The sequence below is a fragment of the Corapipo altera genome, unplaced genomic scaffold (genome assembly GCF_003945725.1).
Source record: "Corapipo altera isolate COAL_440 unplaced genomic scaffold, ASM394572v1 118, whole genome shotgun sequence".
Taxonomy (NCBI): domain Eukaryota; kingdom Metazoa; phylum Chordata; class Aves; order Passeriformes; family Pipridae; genus Corapipo; species Corapipo altera.
This window is the reverse complement of record NW_020884991.1, coordinates 299,376-321,074: the sequence shown is the minus strand read 5'-3', so window position 1 is coordinate 321,074 and position 21,699 is coordinate 299,376. Positions and strand designations below refer to the sequence as shown.

Genomic DNA, 21,699 nt, shown 5'->3' with positions numbered 1-21,699 from the left:
ACACAAAAACAATAAACCCAATCTTTTGCCATGAGAAAGCACTCCAGGATCAGAACCAAACCGGATATGTACAAAAGTAGCATAATTAAGATTACTGATTGGCATTTACATATGACAAAAAAAATAATCCACCCTACAAATTAGAGGGGAGTATTCCTGTTTAACCCATGGACCACAATACCAAAACACATCTCCAGTGCAAAAGAATTACTTTCAGAATTAATTCACCAAATAGACAATGACAGTAATCACCAGAAGCTATTTTGCTTCAGTGTTACTGAGATACCTAAAGCTAAGCAAAATCATATTGAAGGGTTTTCAACATAAGGAGCTTAATAGAGAGCTGCTCTGTAAGGAGGGCACGTTCCCCAACCTGGCTACTGAAGAGCATGAGGACAGACCTTGAAAGGATCCCACAACTCAGCATTTAGGAGACTTCAATACTCAATTCTGACTTAGTTCTGTGCTAAGTTATTTAGTGCCTTGACTATCCTCATAGCTAAGTACTCGCTGTATATGTGCAGTGGAAGTACATTCTTCACATGAAACTGCCTCGGAGCGACACCATCTTCTCCTACACAGACTTTCTCATAAATGATTTTCAACTATGCTAACTGCATGGATAAAGAAGGAATCGGAAAAGAGGACTGCCCCTACAACATCACTGATAAAACTTGCAGGGGAAAGTCAGCAATAGATAATTTTAATTATTTGATTTGCTTGTATCCTAAACAGAAGGATTCCAGCTTCCATACCATGTCCTAACCACTGTCTTCTTCACTATAGAGTTGCATAGCACCATTACCCCCAGCAGACTCTTCTCAGTGGTATACAGCGACAGGAGGTGAGGCAATGGTCACAAACTGAAATACAGCAAATGCCATCTAAAAATATGAAAAAATTTCTGGTGGTATGTGTTGGTTTTTTACTGTAAGGGTAATGGAACTGCACAGGTGAGGAAACGGTTGCTCTGGGGGTCTCAATCCTACTTAAAACTTGACTGGACAAGGTCCTTTGCAGCCTGCTCTAGCTGACTCCACTTTGAGTAATGCGATTGGACTAGACAGTCTCCAGAAGTCCCTTCCAACTTTTAACCATTCTGTGATTCTGTTAAATTATACGATGTAAACTTTTTCTTGTGTACTTCGAGTTTCCTCTCCCTGTAGACATCCCACTTTCCCACCAAACAGCATGCAAGCTGTAACTTCACAATGCAATAAGAGACATGGGTGAGCACAGGCTTTTGCATAAGTTGGAATTTTCCTCCCTGAGCTCTGAAGACCTATGCATTACTAGGCTATTTAATACTTGACTACTAGGAAAGCAATAGCCATAAAACCAGAGCCATTTCTTCAGTCCTACATTTAACTGCTCAGATACATTAAAAAAGTTTCAAGTGCTGAAAGCAAGGTATCTTTTACTAAGGTTACACTGCCTTTTGGATTCAGAAATTTGTCAAAAAATATTTGCCAGCTTCCCTAGTTCAATACAACTCAAAAAGAAAATCTTAGAGCACAGTCAAGTACTGATGAGACCACCTGTCCTTCAGGAAAAAAACAGTTACAACCTTATATCTATGTGTGTGCCTCCTCTGAAACCTGTGCAAGAAGAGACATTTACATCATTTTAGCCAACCTATCATTTGGACATTCAACAGACAGAGGGATATGAGTATAGAGTTCTGGATAACAGAATTTGAATTAAGCCATCTGCATGCTACTATACACAATAATAGATTATTGTTTAGAATTAATATACTGTAAACAATCACTACCATGAAACCAAATTAAATGAAAACAAATCACAGTCAGCACATCAGATTCCCAATGAACTAAAATTCAAAGGAGAAGGACATATAAAGACTGGATAGAGAAAATGAGGCTGAAATGTTTATTTAGTAACTATGAAGTGAATGTGCCACTGTTTTCTGAACATCCGATGGCAAAGACACGGTGCAGAGAGCTAATCCCTGTTTCTCACCAAAACAGACAGGAATGTACACTGGATAATTTGTTCCTACTGATGATATCATTCTGTTAAGTTTACTGTTTTTAATAAGAAACAAGTTTCAGTCTTCTCTCACTTTCTCCCATGTACAAGATCAGATCAGCCTCCCAGTGACCTACTTTATGAGTCACAGTCCTCACTATTTATGATTCAGAAAAACGTCTTCTCTGACAGTATTTCCCAGACTACTGTGGGTTCATTCCAAGAACCAATTTCATCTTCATTGGTTTCCTACAGGAAACCAGACCAACTTCCTATGATTTTATTTTCCTTCATTTCAGCATGGCTCACATAAACTAACTGGAAGTGAGAGTGATAGAAAACTTTATTCTGCATAAACACAAGCCAACATAAACACCACTAAAAAAATACTGAAGATGTCACTGACTCAAAGCCACCAGAACATGAAGCAAGCTAAGATTAGAAGTTCCTTTCCCTCCTTCCCCAAACATGATGCACACAGGCAAACCCAGTAAGTTTATATAACCAAAGTTTAATATTAAGAGCTGTTCAGGTCTCTGGTGAAGACATTCACCTGAACAGATGGCCAGGTTCCACTCCCTCTTTCAGGACTGGCAATTGTTTTAAAATGGTAAGCACAGTTGTACCGTTTTTAAGTCCTACCAATACCATAGTCAAGTCCCCCAATCACCTGAGTCAACAGATTTGGGGTGCCTACCTTCTCTCTTCAACTGCAATAACAGAAGTACTACTGGAGATGCTAGGAAGTGAGCACACTTCAAAGAAGTCCATCTAGACTTCACACAGGACTGTTAACTTTGCCTAAGTATAGGCCTGTTGCATTCAGGCTAGCTTCTAAGAGAGCCATTTTCATTGTCCTTCAAGACACATTAGATTTCCAAAAGCTAAGACTGGGTCAGATCTTCATGGGTTCAAAATGCTCATGCAGTGAGATATTTGAGGAATGAAGTTTCCTGTATGCCATGACAGAGTCATGGAAATATCTATAGCAGCATCAGCATCACCACTACCTCTCCCTTCATGCCACCTCAGTGCTGTGATTGAGCTGCAGCAGCCACATGGAGATAGCTTGATACTAGAATATTAGTACCACGCTAACATCATATAAGGAGGACAGGCAATTTCCATGGAGATTGCTATACAGCTAACCAGTTCAAGAAAAGGAACGCTGGGACACCTAGCTGTGAACTGCAAATACTCCAGCATAGTTTGCTGGTTCACGTTTCACTCTGCAAAACAGCAGTTCAATCGCCTTCTGGACCAAGGCTGCCCTTGGATTCATATAGCCTTGTCATTACACTGCTCTACCTGAGCTAATAAACCCAACCAGACCCATGTTTATCACAGAGTAAGCTGGATAATTCAATCATGCAAGCAAATTATAAGCAAAAGTATTCTCATTTTGTCTTTATATTCTGCTGTTTGTGTTGTCAACAACTGTATTCTTTCAACATGATTTCCTCTTGCTGGGTTTCAAGGCTTACAGAATGATAGGAACAACAAGCTGTTTTTCATAGGAAGGCTGACTTACAAAACTAAAGGCAAACTGATTTTCATGAAGTTTAAACGCTTCTTCACTTCTCAGCTCAAGAGAAGCCAGGGAATATTAACACTTTAGAATACTTCCACATCTCACATAGTAATGACAGGACATATGACTAACACACAATTTATTTTAATGACAATTTGGTACCTGGCCATCAGCTTCAGCTTGTAATAATGAAGAATGAATAAGTATTTTGCAAGTAAATAGAGGTCACCTGTTAGTAAACTGAGATTTTCCATAATACAGCAAAGTAGCTTAACAAACATAAAAAACAAATTAAAGTTATCATCTCTACTATTCATTTCCTTTCCTTCTGATGCAGCAGTACTTGCCAAGGTCAAGTGACTAATCTTTAACAAGCCCTTCTTGTTCTAGTTTCTCTGACTTGATTTTTACAACCAAAACCCCAACAGTTTCATAATACTGCAAGTAGCAGCAGAGCTGTTTCTCTATTTGTAGATCAATCTTTCAAAGAATACCACCTGCATGAAAACTGGTATAGATAAAGCCTTTCTAGAAGTGACACACTCTGATATATGTATTGATTTTAAATAAACTGAATCATGTTGTTTTAAGCACTGTTTGGCCTAAGAACACTGCATAACTTCTCCACTAGGTCTGATGAGCAGCTAACTCCACAGCAAAAGTTGTTTCATATGGCAGCAAAATCAGATTTTTAGACCAGTTGATTTTGTTGACAATGACAATTCAACCTCTACTATTGACATCATAATATATATTCAGTAGCAAACTCATGCAGTAACTTAGCACTGCAGCAAGCACAACTATCTTGATTTAAAGCAGTGTTTACCTGCTGAAGTTAATAGTTGTTAAAATGGCTATAAATGCTGCACTCTAAAATAATCAAGGCAATATACCACTACCGCCACCACACATTCACAATTCTTGTTGCCAGAGGCTACTCACCTTGACATGGCTCTGAGCTCCCAGGTTGTATATTTCAGAGGGTTTGACTTCATTAATGATCTTCACCAGGCAGGTGCTGTCAGTGAGATCCCCGTAGTGCAGCTTCATGTCTTCAGAGTTTAAGAACAGAGTTAATACGCTTAATCTCAGAACAATACAACATTCTTGGTCCAAATCCTATTTTACGATAAAATCTGAGTAAATATCTATTGGAAAAAGTTAAGAGATAATCAGCTAAACATGGTTTTGCTTGGTGGTTTTTCCTGCTTTAAGCACAAAGTACATTTCTCCATAGGAGTAATGAACACCATTTTAGATTCTCTTTTCAATAGTCTGATTTATCTAGTAACATTTATATCACTTGTTTAAAACGAATAACTAGTTAACACTTCATTTACTCAGGTTGTATAAATTAGTTCAATGTCATATATAGAATTCCACAAAAAAAGGGCATTTTTAGTTTGGGCTTCCAATCTGTCAGTCACAAAGGTTTTAACACCTTCTTAAGCATACATCAGTAGCTTTCTTCTTCTTCCCAAAATGTTGCACATGTTAAATTTCTCACTGCGAGTCATTTCACAACACAAGTGCCTAAGGTATCTACAAGATGAACATTTAGATAACATTACAGTACAACCTGCTGCTTTTGTTACTATTGTTTTTCATTCAAAAAATACAGATACACACTGGAAAGCAATTTCAGAAGACAATTAAATTGTCAATGAAACATGCTTCATGATACTACACACCAAAATTTTGAATGCAGCTAGATGCAGCTGTTATTTACCCTGTCCTAACTTAAGTTTCTTTCTGATTTGTGCATAAGAAAGTGGGTAAGAGCTCCCATCAAAATTAAGAGAGTAAGTTGCACTGGTTTATCAAATTGTGCTTGATTTCAGACCCTGACCTGTCAAGAAGATATTGCAAAAGTGAAATTCACAGAAACAGATCTCTTTTGGTTCTTATTTAAAAAGAAAAAAAAAATCACCCCCACTGCTATTGACATACCTTTCCAATAAAAACTTATAACTAAGTTATAACTTTATATTTACTTGCCATATTCATATAGGTTTTCATTTCATGTTTATGACCTTAATAAATTTATGTTTGCACTGCCCTATCTCCAGGAAAATGAAGAAATTCCTATTTCAGTATAGTTTAGCAGTTTTTCCATTTGATGATGGTCACCACTTTTCTGGGACTGTATCATCTACAGATTTAATCAACTTGATTACTTATTTTCTTCCTTTTTTTTAGTCCTGAAATACCAGGATTATTACAAGAGACTATCTCAGGAATCCACAGTACATTTTTAATTGTTGCAGAGATATGTAAAGTTGTTATTATTTATGCTGGTTTAGGTTTATCTTTAATTTTTTTTTAAACAGTATAAGGCAGCAAAGAAGTTACAGATAACGTATTTCTCAGATGTTCAGCCTTGTACATTCCCTTATAACAGGTTGTTGAGGCTCTTCAGGTCGATGAAGTGATACAGCCATGGTATATTCTTGAAATTTGCTTTTACATCCCACATTGCTTGAAAAAGACATTGTGATGACACTTCAGACCCAGTTGAAGCTGTGGCTAACAGGTAATGGAATGGTAACAAAAGTTAGCTGGTTTTTTTTTTAAAAAGTGATAACTGTGATTCAATATGAAGGCTGGCAAGCAGTTTGTGACCATTCTTGTGCATACCCCTCAATTATCCGCAATGTGGGCTACCTTCATTCCTGACACCAGTTCTATAGAGGCTGTGCTAGAACACACATTTCCACTGGTATGGAATACAACTGTTCTGTTTCCTAAATTAAATTCAATACATGAAAGTAGTTCCGTCTGTGGGGAGAGGAGGCTCGGGGAGCAGCAGCAGCTCTCTGAGAGCCTTGAGGTCTGCAAGAGCAACTAGTTCCCCTCCAGCATAGGCAGCTGCTAGGTAGGAAAGAGGTGCCACAGCCTGTTTTCCTCTTCCTACACATGCAGTTCTGCCATCATCCCCAAGGCAGAGTGCAGTGTCAGAGCTTCTCAGGGGAAGGTGGGCTGCTAGCTGGGCTGAGCAAAGCAACAGAGATACCCTCCCACTGTTACCTTAAATTTAATGCTCTCAGGGGGAGTGATCATTTTGGTCTACCATCAAGTCTTCAAAGCTTCTTGTCCACATTGCTTTTTTGAGGAGGAACAGAGCATAAAGCTATGTCCATTTTCTGACCCATGAAAAAGAGGTCTTTCAAGAGTAATAGGCTAAGTGGAAAGACTTACTAAAATTGGGGCTTGTTTGGTGCACAAATTTTTAAACACAGATCAAATGTCAAAACCTCTGGGCCTTAGTACTATTAACCAATCTGAGAACCTCCTTAGCAAGCAACAGCTGGAGGACTTGCTTCAGGAAGCACTTTTTTTTTCCTTCTTGTGCTTCCTACTTTTTTTTTCACATAGAAGTTCACTGTCAACGAAGAGTACTATCTTGCAACATGTGATCAATTCTTCAAGGGAAGAACACACATGGCAAAGATAAAATTCAGGTTTGCTCACATAATGACTATTGCCTCTTTGCTTCCTCCAGTAGTGCCTGGAAACCCATTGTTTCCAAAGAGTTTCCATGGAGCAGCCTTTCCTGAGATTCCAAGTCCAATTCCTTCTCCTCCTCCCATTCATATAGCTGCATTCTTCAGTTAAAGGAAAATGAGATAAGAAATGGGGAAAAAACTTCAGCGTCTGCTTTCTTTTTCTTTCTTCCATCCCTTTCCTTAAATGTTTGTGTATGCATTTATCACAGTCTACATTGTCTTCTCAAATCACTTTTCATATTCACAAGATGGTCCTCACAATGCACAGGTTCCTGTTTCATTTCATTTGCTTCATTTTACCTCATGAGCCAAGAATACAAATCATGGGAAACAGTTCTTACATTGTTCTTGACAGAAAAACAGGTTTCAGCATTTTTCATGAAGATATTTTATTCAATTTTACCCCTGTCTTAATCAGATATTTTAAGTAAGTAGCAACTATTCACAGCAAATACCATGTCAGAGTCATGTAAGAAATTAAGTTTTTTTTTTTTTGAAAATCACAAGCAAAGATCAAGTGAAATCTATAAGTTGCATTATGTATTACAACTTGATAAAAATAAGCTCTGTTCAACCATGGTGTGAAGCAGACTTCAAAGACATGATTTATTTACACCATGGAGATATTTAGTGTTAACAATACCTTAAATTGGATTATTTAGGACAGCTCCAGTCTGCACAACTGTCCTAGTTAGAACAGCTGGGACCAGTTCATCACTGTATGGGTGTAACCCAAAACTGTGTATTCTATAGCTTTCCATGCCATTTCCCAGAAACTGTTATCAATAGACCATTTACACCATCTGCCCAGAGCAGCCTGACTCCTCAGCCTATAAATGGGGTGTTAAGAGGCCTGTGAGACAGGAGGGTGCTCCTGTCCTCACACCTATTGTGAACTCCCCACCCTGAGGGAGGTACTGGGCATTCCTGCCTGAAATGGAGTCTTGGGACTTTTTTAACCACTCGTGGGATCCAGAGAAAGATTGCAGACCATCACTCTCAACCAGACTGCAGACTACTACTCTCAACCAGACTGCAACTACCACTCTTGACCGGATTGCAATCACCACTCTTGACCAGACTGCAACAGCACTCTCACCAACAGGTTTTTTCCCTCTCCTTTTACTTTGGACTCAGGGGGCCCAACGAACACGACTCTGTTCATGCCCCAGGGTGCTGGTTTATACATTTGGATTTTGTGGGTTAAAACCAATTGTTTGTCTGTATAATCGTCTTTATTGTATTATTTTATTAAATTGTTATACTGACTTATAATCTCTCCTTTGAGTTGAGTTCATTTCCCCTGCTGGTTTACCTTTAAACCAGCACAACAACTCTACAAAATACACATAGCATAGAGAACTACATGCTTGTTAAAGTGCTCAGTCCTTCTGCTGAACTGGACCCATCCAACATTTGAGCTGCTTCTCATTAAGTGACCACTTAACCTTCTTCAAGGTAAAATACTCAAACAATTTTTACAATATGTACATTAAAGGTAATAATTTCAACTTCCCAAATTATCAGTGGTAATAGAGAATACAGTAAATTTTCAGCAAATTTCCAAGAGCAATGCCTTTCCTTCAGGAAAAGCAGGTAATCACTTCCTTGCGCGCAGAAATTCATAAAGGTCCAAAGATTCATTCTTCCTGTCATCAGAAAGAACTGATCACGTCTTACTCGTGCTGTCATACAGGCTGCTTCCAAACTTTCACCTCCATCAGACACTCAGAAGCTCAGGAGGAAACAGAATTGGAGTACTTAAGGTAAGTGCCTCAAAAAAACCCCCATTTTACTATTCTAACATTTCAGTTTTTTTAACCTCACACAGCTTTTTGCAGGCCCAGCCATTTTTTAACTGCCACTGCCCAGCTATGTGTGAACTGTGGCAGCATTTCTACACAACAAAGTGCTTTCCTGGGCCCCTCATATTTTCCACTCTTTGTAATTCACACACACAAGAGCATCTATACTTCATGCCACATCTTCAGAGAAAAATGGTCCCTTCTCTTTCTCAGATAGAGCAGCTAGCTAACACAAGCAGAGGAAAATGGGATTCCCTCCCTTCTCCCAGGGACCTTTCTCCACCAAGCTCATAGAACAGACTAAATAACATATACCACCTTAAATAAATAAAAAAAAAGTCTTACTTCCTTCAATGTGAGCCTGTGGGTTCTTATAGAGATGTTCAATCCGGCCTGTATTAAAAGAACTAGACCGACGAACGATGCCATGCACCTGGGGATTGAACAAGTTAAGATGCAAAAGATAAGTAGGAAACATTAAGAGGAAAGTGTTTATCACCATCATTCAAAATATTCATATACAAAGACCTAACCCTTATATCAGGTAATCAGAGGTTGTATCTATTCCTACAGGTGGGCAGTTATCCAAATAATAACATACTTGGAGATGCCATCATATTTACTTGAGTACTCGAGTGGTTTCCCCTTCTCCCTTGCTGATACCACTAGCAGCCGGAGCATCACACACAGTACAGAAAACATATTGAATTGCCCTAGAGCACCATCTCCTAGTGTGTGATACTTGATGTTATTACCAGCATTGGAGAAGAAATATGTGAATGCCAAGAAAAGCATTTCTCCCTGGTTGCAGTGAAGACTTTCTGGAGGCAGAGATGACTGGCATGGAAAAAGCAGCAGCAGGAGATGGGACTATGGAAAGGAGAGAGTGAGCAGAGAAAAGAGAAGGGAAGAAAAAGACAAGGGGAAAGAAGCAGCAACAGCTGCAAGGCCCAAATGTATTTTAGAAAGCAGCTGTCACTCACTTCCTGGGGTGTTGGAAGAACAGCGAGAACAGTCAGCGCTGTTTTGTGGACCTCATGAGTCAGTGTTCTCCAGTGGGTTACGCGACACACAGACAAGCCTGAGGCTGAAATCCAGCTTGGGAATTTCCTTTAAGCAGCCACGATAAATAAGGTGGTGGGGAAAAAAAAGCCCCACTGGTTCTGACTAACACTAAAGAAAAGATCATTTTTGTCTAATACATCAGAGAAATTCATACACTGACCCTGTTTCCTCCTCTCCTGTAAGACAGGACCATGATGCCTGCTGCTAAAATTCATATTAGCTTAGGTTATCAGCTGCAGAAGTTGCTCTTGTACAAGTGAAACCAAGCTTAAGCATCTGACTGTCCTCCAACTCTCCCTGCCTTTTATTTCTGAAAGTGATCTCTTACACTTTGATGTATCCTACACTTGGTTTGGTCAGGCCATCGCTTTACTTTCTCACTTCCTGCTAACTTGTATCTGCAAGAACAGAGCTGCAGGAACAGGCAGTGTTTAGGGCTTTGGTTTGGTTTGGGGATTTTCATTTTACACGAAACACAAGCTATGCTTATTGCCACAGAAAACGTTTTTCATTCTATCATAAGTCAAAAATTTAAATGAGTAGAAAAGTGCACACAGCTGCAGATTGAGACCAGTTTGCTGCTTTAAGAATGACATTTTGGTGTCAAAATCTCTAAAACCAGCTCAGTAGTCATCTTTACAACTGCAAGTCAAATTTATGATGCCAATTTCCTTGCATAAAATCTCTTGTGTGCCCCGTCACACAGCACACTCAACAACATACCATGTTCTACAATTCAAATATTTGCACTTTGAGGATCAATGACACACTGAGAAATATGCCCTGTAAAAGAAATTTTCATCAAATAATGAATTTATGAAGATAAATTTTCAAAGATATGTAGTCAAAAGCCATATCAAAATAATTACTTATAGAATGTGTGGATAATTTATAGGGACATAAGGTTTACAGAGAAATACTATCTAAAAAAATAAAAGACACTTCCATAATAACTTCAGCTTTACAAAAGATGCTGGAAATATTTTGAGTACTCAAATGAACTAAGTTTGCTGAGTAAAATATCAGACTTCACAGTTTTAAAGCAACAAATTATTCTAAAGGTGCTCTAACTGAGGTGCTCTACAAGAGGGGAGGTTTAGACTGAATATTAGGAAAAATTTCTTCATGGAAAGGTTTGCCAAACACTGGAACAGGCTGCCCAGAGAAGCGGGTGAGTCACCAACCCTGGAGGTACTTAACAGACATGTAGATCTTGCATTTAGGGACATGGTTTGGTGATGGACTTGGCTGTGTTGCATTAACAGTTGGACTGGATGATCTCAGAGGTCTTTTCCAATCTAAATGATGCTGTGATTTTTCTAGCAAAATTAAAGATTTGGCTTAAGGTTCTGATGAGGGACTTTTTGAGCACTCAATTATCTATCTCTGAATGAAATCATGCTAAAATTCAAGGTCATGTGAATGATTAATCAGTAAGTCAAATCTTGCCAGCTCAAAGCTTGATGAAAGATTGGGCTTGCAAGAGCTTTGTGTCAGCTGAATGACTGTGATTCCAACATTTGACCAATGAGATGTGCTAAATGCAATCATCCCAGGACTTCAAAAGTTTCAGCAAACAGACAAACCCAGAGAGCCTGTTGCATCCAGCAATAACAAGAAAGCATGTGAATTCTGCTTTTTTTTTTCTTTTATTTTTTTTTTCTCCCACTCCTTTTTCTGGTATGCATATACAAGAGCAGGAAAACTTGTCAAATGCTTAATCCATGACAGCAGTGTAATTGTAAAAAAACTGATGAAAGGTTCCTTTGTCTGCATAGGACAGGTGAAATGCAAACTCTGTGACAAGCCACAATGTGTGCAAACTGGTTAATCTGGTTAAGAATGTAAGATCAGTGGATTTTTCCCAACAGGCCCAGATCTTTAAATAGATTGAAATTAAAAAACAAAACAAGTTAAATGAAGCATCTTGGTTAGGGAGGCAATCAGTTATCACGTGTGCTCTTGTGTTCAGTTATTCAGAAGAAGAGATGTCTAACGGGGAACACAGGAAAGAATTCCAAGAAAGTGACAGAGAGTTTAGGAACAGAAGAAAAAATCTCTACCCAAATACAGTAACCTTTCTATTGTGAAAAGGGCTATATTTCATTTTATTTGCTTTTGGCAGTTCCCAACTTCATTGTGGACTAGGAGAGAGTATGTGCTTTTGCCTTCAAAGTAGCAGAAGCAACCTTGTTTCACACCATTCTTTATTAGAAAGGGCTCAGAAAGTGCATTGCCATATCTGACTTGGCCGTGCTGATCCTCATGGAGTGAGATGATCATTTTAAGGAACTTGAGGGGACAACCTAAATGTTCCAAAATCTGCCATAGACCTTTTCTGCTCACAGTATCGAAAGCCTTGGTGAGGTTGACAAAGGTTACATAGAGACCTTTGTTCTGTTCCCTACACTTCTCTTGCAGTTGTCTGAGAACAAATGCCATGTCTGTGGTACTCCTGCTGGCTCTGAAACCACACTGACTTTCAGGTAGAATGATCAGGACGGTATCTACATTCGATACCGTACTGATGGAAGCCTTTTCAACCTAAGGTGACTGAAGGCCCACACCAAGACCTTAAACCATCTTGTTTGGGAGCTACTCTATGCTGATGATGCCACCCTTGTCGCCCACACAGAAGCAGCTCTGCAGTGTTTAACATCCTGCTTTGCAGACGCTGCTGAGCTCTTTGGGCTGGAAGTCAGCTTAAAGAAGACAGAAGTTCTCTATCAACCTGTACCTCAGGAAGTCTTCCATCATCCCCATATCACCATTGGCCAATCAGAGCTCAAATCAGTTCAGCAGTTTAATTACCTTGGTAGCCTCATCTCCTCGGATGGTAAGATCGATGGGGAGATAGACAACAGGTAGCAAAGGATTATAGTGCTTTTGGAAAATTCCATAAAAGAGTATGGCGTAATAAACACTTGAAGAAAAACACAAAGATCAGTGTTTACAGATCCATAGTGCTGTCTACTCTCTTATACGGTTCCAAATCATGGGTCATCTACCGCCACCACCTGCGTCTCCTAGAACGCTTCCATCAACGCTGTCTCCGTACAATCCTAAACATCCACTGGTCAGATTATGTGACCAATACATCTGTTCTAGAACAAGTAGCAGTCACAAGTATTGAGGCCATGCTGCTGAGAACACAGTTGTGTTGGGCAGGGCATGTCTCAAGGATGAAGGACCACCGCCTCCCTAAGATCTTGCTTTATGGTGAACTTGCCACCAGCTGCCACAAGAGAGGAGCCCCAAAGAAAAGATACAAGGACTCCCTGAAACAACATCTCAGCCTTGGTCATATTGATCAACATAACTGGTCTACTCTGGCCTCAAATCAGGAGGCCTGGAGACATACCATCTATAACACTGCTGCTTCCTTTGAGAAAGCACACAGGATCACTCTTGAGGAGAAAAGACAATGCAGAAAGAATTGTGCCTTGCAGAATATACCACCTAAGGAGTCTTTCTGCTGTGCCTTTTGCAATCAGATATGTTCTATCTCGTATTGGCCTTATTAGCCACCAACGTGCTTGTAACAAATGTGGATAGAGCCTTCCTAAATCTTCGTTTGCAAAGCCCAGCCATGACAATGAGCAGAAGCAACCACAGTGATGTGTCTCTTCCACAAATGGAATGAAGAAATAGTAAAAAAAAAAAAAAACAAACTCAATTTACAACACTGAAAAGCCAATATCAATAAGCAAATCAATCACCAAAGCAGGAGAAAGGATGGAATAAGCAAGGCAAGATTAACCTGGTGCAAAAGCACGGAAAGTACAGACTGGTTGAAAAGAGACTTCTCACTAAGCTATGAAGCAGTATTACAACAGAAGTAATTAAATTCAATATTAGAAAAAGCATTAGCTTTTACTAAAACCCCAGAAAATATTACATTGTGAGGAAATGAATTTGATCACCCCTCTCCTTGCATTATTGCACCTTTTGGAAGCATCTTTCATGACTGAGAAGGCAAATATTCTTACATTTATGTCAACATCAGTTCTAACACATCAAATCATACAGATGGCAACAATGTGATTATTGCTTTGCTGGGTCACAAGAAATGTGATTTTTGCCAGGGAAAAGTATGCAGCAAGAAGGAATCAGACTCTCTTTAATTCAAGGAAAAGGTAAGTAAAAATCATATGATAAGCAAGAATATAATTAATCCAAGAGAAAAGGTAGAAAGCAACTCTACCAAAATACAGGTTGTTTTGGGTTTGTTGTTTGGGGGTTTTTTTTGCTTTTTAAACAGAGAAAGCAAAATGCAAGGTTTTCATTGCTGAAATATAACTGCCAAAATAAAAGGGCCTTTACTGTGAAAAGAGAGGGGGGAGAAGAGAACAAACAAGAGATTCTTATTCCTTTATGTGGTACATTGCATAATAAATTATTCCCTAATTCCTTACAGTTTTGGCTCACGCAGGGCACTGCTTATCTGAGTTGGCGGGAAACATGCAAAGCGGCTATACCCTGAGGAGAAGGGGGAATCCACTAGTGGACATTAGATGATAAATAGTACAATAACCTGGCACGATTACAGGCCATGTTGCACATTCCTCTCTGGAGTTTTGATTTGTTATCTAGGGCTGGAGTGGAAAACATACACAGAGAAGGACAGAAGCAGAGGAAGCCGGACGGAGCTGCAGCATCCAAATGATTCCATCAGCCTGCAACCAGTCACCGAGTCACTCACCTCGTAGCCTTTTTCCAACAGGAACTCAGCCAAGTACGATCCATCCTGGGAATAGTAAGACATAGGAAAATGTTAGAAACACATTGAACAGGCCTGGGAGATTTGGACTGCTTAAGATCTCAAAAAAGGGAAGAAAATAACCCTGTAGTGAGTTGATGGGGTAACAAGCATATACTTTGATTTCTCCAGATTCATATACTGACCTAAAAATACTATGGACTCTTTTTAGTTACTTTTATATTAAGCAGCAGCATATTTTAAGATAACTTGCTTACAAATGCTAGTTGAGAACTCCTGTCTCTTGAATTTCTTCCCAAGTTCCATTATGAAGTGCCTGGGGACATCTTTCCAAAATATCCTAACCAGAGTTACTGAATATGAACTATTTTGGACATAAGGAAGGAAGAATATTTAAAACCAAAGCAGTGCAAGCTTGGCATACTCTGCAAACCAATATGTCTCTGTAGCACTGTGTCACGCTACCATTTCCCTTGCACACGCGGTCCTTCCACACAGCTTCTGAAGGAGGCAGTAACTCTGCCTGCTCGATCAACTGAGTTTTCAAAAACATCCCTAGCACACCCCATACTTATACTACAGAATACAAGCCATTTTCACATTTTATGTATCATTGAGGGTTGAGAATTTGGGTTGTTTATTTTTAGGAATTTTCTTTTTTTTTTTTTTCATTTACATCCCTGTCAAACTAAACTCCCCAGAAGACAATACTTTAAAACACATGCTAGTGCACATTTTCCTGCAATAAGATGGTTTTTCTGGTATGAGTATTGCCAGGATTACCAAACACAGTAAGTCATATCATCTTTATAAAAATCTACACACCATCACAAACCCAGTAAAGTTTACCCCTCCAAAAGAGTTCTCACTGTCCAATTCAGTGAATATTACTCATGCCCAAAGTCTGCATCTTCTCACTGACTTTTTGAATTGTTTGTTCCTTTAATATGCAAATGTATTTCACCAGATCCAAATGGCTTGCTACAAAAAGACCATAAAATCACTGAGATGCCACATATGCTTACGTGCTTAAACCCTATTATGTGGATCTGCTCTGTCGTGACCATGGCCAGAGTATTTAAGTGCAAAACAAAGAGACATCTCTGTGGTTGTCCTTTAAAAGCATGTTTCTTCAGAGAACTTTTTTTTTTTACCTCAGATTAAATGAACCTTTTTTGTCTCACAGAGAGCCTAAGGAGAAAAAGATACTGAAGTAAGAAATTTAAGAAGTACTAGGAGGCCCTAGAGCAGCAGGACTGTTAGTAGAGACTGTTTACTGCATTGATGGCAAAACCCTGGGTATATCTATGCAAAATGGCACAGTGCAGTGTACGAGGGGCATGTTGCTCTATGTTTAAAACTTCAGCATTAGAAAAAAAGTTAGTTATTTATGTGTAAAGTCTTACACAGTCTAGAAAGTTTGAAAACAAGAAAGAAAGTCTCAGCTTACATACTTCTCCCACTATATGTACACGTGTGTATGCACAAAATTTTACAGGGCTACAGCCCTATAACAACAGCCATCAGTCTATGACACCCATTAATTGGGAACATGACAAACCACATCTGCCATGGCATCACTGGAACCATAGGTACTTCTGTACATCAAATAATAAGAACAAGACCCTACTGAAAGGAGAAATTCAAAGAATATTCAGTGGAAAATGTGGAGGAACATGAGGCCAGAGCAGGGGATGACAGCTATCTTGAATGATTTTGTCATCTTTTTCATTAGTAATTCCTCCAGGATTTAGTAGAGGGAGGAAAACTTCCTAGTTCTCCTTGGTTGCTCAGTCCACTAAAATAGAAAAAAAATAAATCAAATAAAGCAGGAGGTGAAAGTGGGAGACTCGGCCCAGAGAGTGCAAAGGAGATGAAAAAAAGAAAGGCTGTGATTACTTAGGAAGCTGATGGGAAACAGACTTGACTAGGATTGAACCCTGTCAATAAGGTCTTGTTCTTCTCACCCAGGCCATTGCTCAGAGTTTCCAATCACCCTGGAACATTTTGAACCATCAGTGGCACTTGCTTCCTCTGCGCTTCCTTTCCAGGTCTATCAAGTGATAGGGCAGGGCTTTACAATGAGTGGGAAACAGGCAGCAAGTGTGAAAGCTACTGCTTTCTGGCTCTAGCACAGCACAGCTGATTTACTGTCTGGTAATCACACAGTGTAGATTCATGCTGTCCTGCGCTGAGATACCATATCACACGTGGTCCCCAGGTTTCATGTTTCCCTTCCTTTTCTTTTCAGAACAGCAGCCTGTCATTGCAAATGGTAATCAGAACAATGATCAAAGTGTCAAAGAGTTTGCAGCTGGTAAGGACAGTACAGTTTCCATCTTTTTCTAATGAGGGCAGAGAGTACATAATATTAAGTAAGCTCTGTTAAGGGATTTAAACCTTAATCCATAGGAGACTGCATTACACATATAAATTCTATTATCAAAGCTATTAATTTCCATTTATACTACAAACAGAGCTTTCAAAATTCAGGAATGACTGAGCCAGAAAAGGGATATTAAAGGAACTAGGTGTTTAGCAACAAATCTCAGGTTTTGTTATGGTTAGCACATTTTGCTTTATTTGAGCCACATAATGACAAACATTCATTCCGGGTTTGTATCTGAGTAGGAACAGACCAGCATGAAGTGCATGACTTGGTATGACCTGTGAAGTTGGAGCCTGGGAGGCAGGGTCTTTACAAGAAATGCTTGTAATGACCTTGATCCTATTTTGTTAAGTGTTTTACCCCAAGACTACATTATGTTCTCTTCAGGACTGAAAAAAAACAAACAGGACCAGTTCAGGTAGCACATGTAATCAGCAAGGTATTAGTACACCCGGACCCCAATCAGATCACTGAGGTAGCTATGGATAGTTACTCTACTCCCCACACCAAACACAAAACCTAAAAAAACAGGGTCTATACAGACCAGAGTGCTTACTTAATGTGCCCCTCCACTGGGCAGTATGCTATTCTGCTTCAGACGTGTCACATTTGAGAGCTTAGTTTTGCTAATGTAAAGCACCCAGTTAATACTACTCCATTTATAACGAATCAACAAAATCTCAGATGACAAAAGCAGGTTCTGTCTGTGGACAAAACATCAGTCTTAAAAGAAAATTGCCTACAAATTGCCTTTAAGTAGGATTGCAATGAGACCTGTCTCTGTGCAGATATGTTCCAGCTTGAACGACCAAAACAGTTCAACAAGATTGACTAAATAAACCACCTCAGTTAAAACAGTTCCTCATCAGCACACTCTAACATCTCAGACTTAAAGATTCACTATGCTGTCTTTAGCCAAATAGTAGTTTGTAAGCTCATGCAAAGAATGATACTTCAGCGGGCTTCCAAGACACAGCAGCAGGTTTCCAACTGCAGCTGCCTTACAACATGTCTGTAAAATTCCCAGACAAAAGAAAACAGTCACATAAACTAGCGTGAGACAATTTTAGGATGCAATATTTTATGTTTAATACAGTAGTTAAAGTCAAGAACTAAAATAAGCTTTGAAACTATCAAAGAAAACCTCTTCCAATGGGGTGAAGAAATTGAGACACAAACAAGTTAGACAGTGCTTTGCCACAATCATCTGGAATAAAAACAGTATCAAGTTTGACTTGATCCATGAGCAAAGAATAGGACGATTTATACAGAAAACTGAAAACAAGTGGAACTAAATAGCCTGTTTAACAATCAAATATCCTTTATTTTGCACTGTTTTACACAGGGAAACTCCACTTGCAATGAACTCATTTTGAATTTATATTGACACATTCAGAGAAGGCTGTAAAAGCAACCTCAAATGGAAGACATCTTCATCCTCTTCCTTTGATATGGGCAGTTCCAACCCTGTTCCACACAGCTCCTGGATTCAAGAACTAGATAACATCCTACCTATGATCTGCTAATAAAGAGGAGTGGAAGAAAGTACTAGATGTATGAAAAAGCAAGGGAAAAGAGACCAAGAGGAGGAGGAATAGGGTTCTTTTATTACTATTCCTAGAACTCCAGGAGAAGTGTATGGAGTGCCTTTTCAGAAGGAGGGAAAAAGAATTAAAGACCTAACAAATTATGCAAGTTTATTATGACTATATTACTGAGGAGAAAGGGCTCTGAATTGCAGGGGAATAATATAAACAACTGAAAACAAACATCCCCACAGAATACCAAGTTTTCCAACTTCATTACACCTTTGGAAAAAAGGTGTAACAATTTCCCACATACCACAGAAAAGGCCAAGGGTGCTTCTATTTATAAAATTCAAAACTGATTGAGGCTAGTGCCATGCCTTTAGGAATTACTGGAAAGGTGAGTTTAGGGAAGTTCAAACTACAGATGGTGTCAATTATCAAGGTCATTCTTAGTTCTAAATTCCTTTTGAACTACAAACTATAGCTGTGCTCTGCTGAAGTTAAATTTTGATAGGTTCAATTAATCTGTTTAGGGGACAGCAGGTAGAGAAGAGGCAAACTTTCAGCCACGGGACACAGGTTTTATGTCTTAAAGGCATCTTTCTGCAGTAATATCACCAACAATGCACCGTCACCATTTGCATTTAGCCTTGTTTGAATGAATAATCTATACTTCCATTAAAATATGCAGAACCAGTGCCACTAGTGCTTTGCACAATAAATTGTTGCTTCATCAAATTTTCAACTTTTGCAAAGCTATAAGCCAATGCTTTTTCAGAGACTTACAAAACTGAAGTATGGTGACAGATCCTTTGGAGCAGGGAATATACACCATTCTAAAGCAACATCTAAACGATTTTAATATCAATCCATAATAATAATAATTCATTTCTTTGCAGCACTCCAGAAAAGTCTCCTTTAAGAAAAAAAATCCAAGAGAGTAATACAGTGTTATTTTTGTTGAAAAATGCATACTTCTAATAATTTCCAGTGATTTACAGAGGAAATCAGTAATTTTTTGCAGCTAATATAAACAGAACAGTGCTGCACTTTGTCTCAAGTCTTCAAGGTGATACTTGAGGTAAAGCATTAAAGCATTCATAAAAAATCCCCATACTGAAAACAGGAAAAATTATGAACTCTGAAGTTTTTAACTGATTTATTAAAGCTGCCACCCTCCAAATGCAGTAGTTATTTTGCTATTTTGATTTGTATTCTCGTCAAGTAAAAATAGAAATATAACTGTCCTTTTGTTCCTGTTGTCAAAAGAAAAAGTCAAAAGGCAATAAATGACAAAAACCCCTAATCTTTGTTTTCAAAGATTGTTCACTTAATTGAAGTTTTTTTAAAATTCATTAACTTCAGTACAAAATAAAATTGAAGAGGAGGAAAAGTTATCATTTGCAACAACAACAAAAGCATTCTGATTACATTACTATGTTCTTTTTCAATTAAGAGTTGTTTAAAAGCAAAAGCAAGTTGCTTTGGAAAAGTGAATCACCGTATTATTTCCTAGACTAAGCCCCATCTGACCTCGCACACTATTCCACTGCTACACTATCAAGTTATATTAAGAACTGCAACTGTAGTTACAGACAACAACACATTTTTCTTCCTTCATCCCTCCAGTTGTCTTTATCCAAAACAACATTATTCACATCATCAATATTTATTGCTACTCTACTGTGAACCTCAGCACGGACACCTCGTCTAAAGAACAAACCTCTGCACTACTCTAAAGCCAACATAAACAGAATAAACTTCTGTAATTCAAGTTTGCTCCTTACCATTAGGACAGGCAACCAGTTCTAAATTTTGGCTTAACTTAAGCCAACAACAGTAAGGTATGTCAGCTCGATGTTGTTGATTTATTTTTCAAGTGTTGATACTTAAATATATTAAAATCTTTAGTCTAAACCACATACGATATTCTACAATAATCAAACAGCTTGTATCTATCACACAATATCTCAGGTTGGGAAAAACAAGTTGCACCAACAAACTGAATGTATAAGTTTTTTTCTTGATTGCGGGGAACTGTGGCACTTAGTGTGTTACTTCCAAACACACCGCAAATTTCCCAGTAATGACAGTCAGGTGCTCAACAGATTTTTAGAAAAAAACCTAAAAATCATGTCCCTAAACTCTCAGGCTGTGTGCTCTAACATTAAAATACTCTAAATAACTACCACTTCTCAGACATGTCCAAAGAACAACTTATGAAGAAGAACAGAATCAGTAGAGAGCCTTTTGAAGATTTTAAAGAATAAGCTTTTTCTCAATGCATGTTATGAGCCACAATACCCTACTTTTTTCTTCAAAAATGAATGACTGCAGTATACTAACATAAACCAAAACAGTTATGAACTCTGAATTTGAGTGAAACCTAGCTATATTTTTCTGCCTCACTAGTGAAACCACAGGGATTGGAAGAATGTGTCTATAAACATGGAAATGCAAATCATATGGACAACACTCCACATGAAAATTAAAACCTCTACTTATAATGTTTGTAATGGGAAATACATAAGAGTTTTAAAACCCACAAGCTGATTGTTTTACCCATCCCTATTTCCTCCTGCTTTCAGAAAGGTACTGGTATCAGATGATCTTTCACCTTTCCAAAATAGCAAGAGCAGCTCCAGTCAGCAGCAGCTATGAGCATTTTGGATGTGTCCACCCTCCAGTACCCAGACCAACCCAACAGCCCCATTAGGTGACTAACACTAACTCAGGGGAAAACCCCTCAATATGCAACAAACGCAAACTAACCTCAAATACTACCCAATGGAAACCCAAATATGCAAAACCTAGTTGCACAAAGCAAAGAAACCAGGAAACCCAGGACTAAGCTGCAGGCCACACCCCCAAAAGAGTAATTTTGACCTCAAAATTTCAAAGTTTAGAGTTGTCACAGTAAAAAACCATAAAGCCCAGAAATTTTGGGTTTGGAAGACATTCTGTGTCTTTCATGTTTAAGGCAAATGAGTAATTCCGTGAAGTGACATCAGGAGGAAAATATGAAATCTTAGCATGGCATCTTTACCTTCAACATCCTACAGAGGAAAACCAAAACAAAAGCAGTAACATGGCTATTACTGTAACTTGAGGAGGCCACCTGAACTTATGATCATAGCTCAATACACATAACAGAAATAATGGACC

The 21,699-nt window shown here is 38.7% G+C and overlaps 1 protein-coding gene across 2 annotated transcripts in view; it reads right to left on the bottom strand.

Annotated features, from left to right (window-relative positions):
- The window catches only part of GMDS (GDP-mannose 4,6-dehydratase), a 417,587-nt gene that overhangs the window by 340,168 nt on the left and 55,720 nt on the right, over positions 1–21,699 (bottom strand). For both annotated transcript variants that reach the window (XR_003531447.1, XM_027666309.1), the window contains exons 2-4: positions 14,599–14,643; positions 9,177–9,264; positions 4,463–4,572 (exon numbers count right to left, since the gene is read on the bottom strand). Coding sequence is in view for 1 of the 2 variants with exons in the window: in XM_027666309.1 (XP_027522110.1) it covers positions 4,463–4,572; positions 9,177–9,264; positions 14,599–14,643 (243 nt within the window). In the remaining variant the exon portion in view is untranslated. The remainder of the gene's footprint in view (positions 1–4,462; positions 4,573–9,176; positions 9,265–14,598; positions 14,644–21,699) is intronic.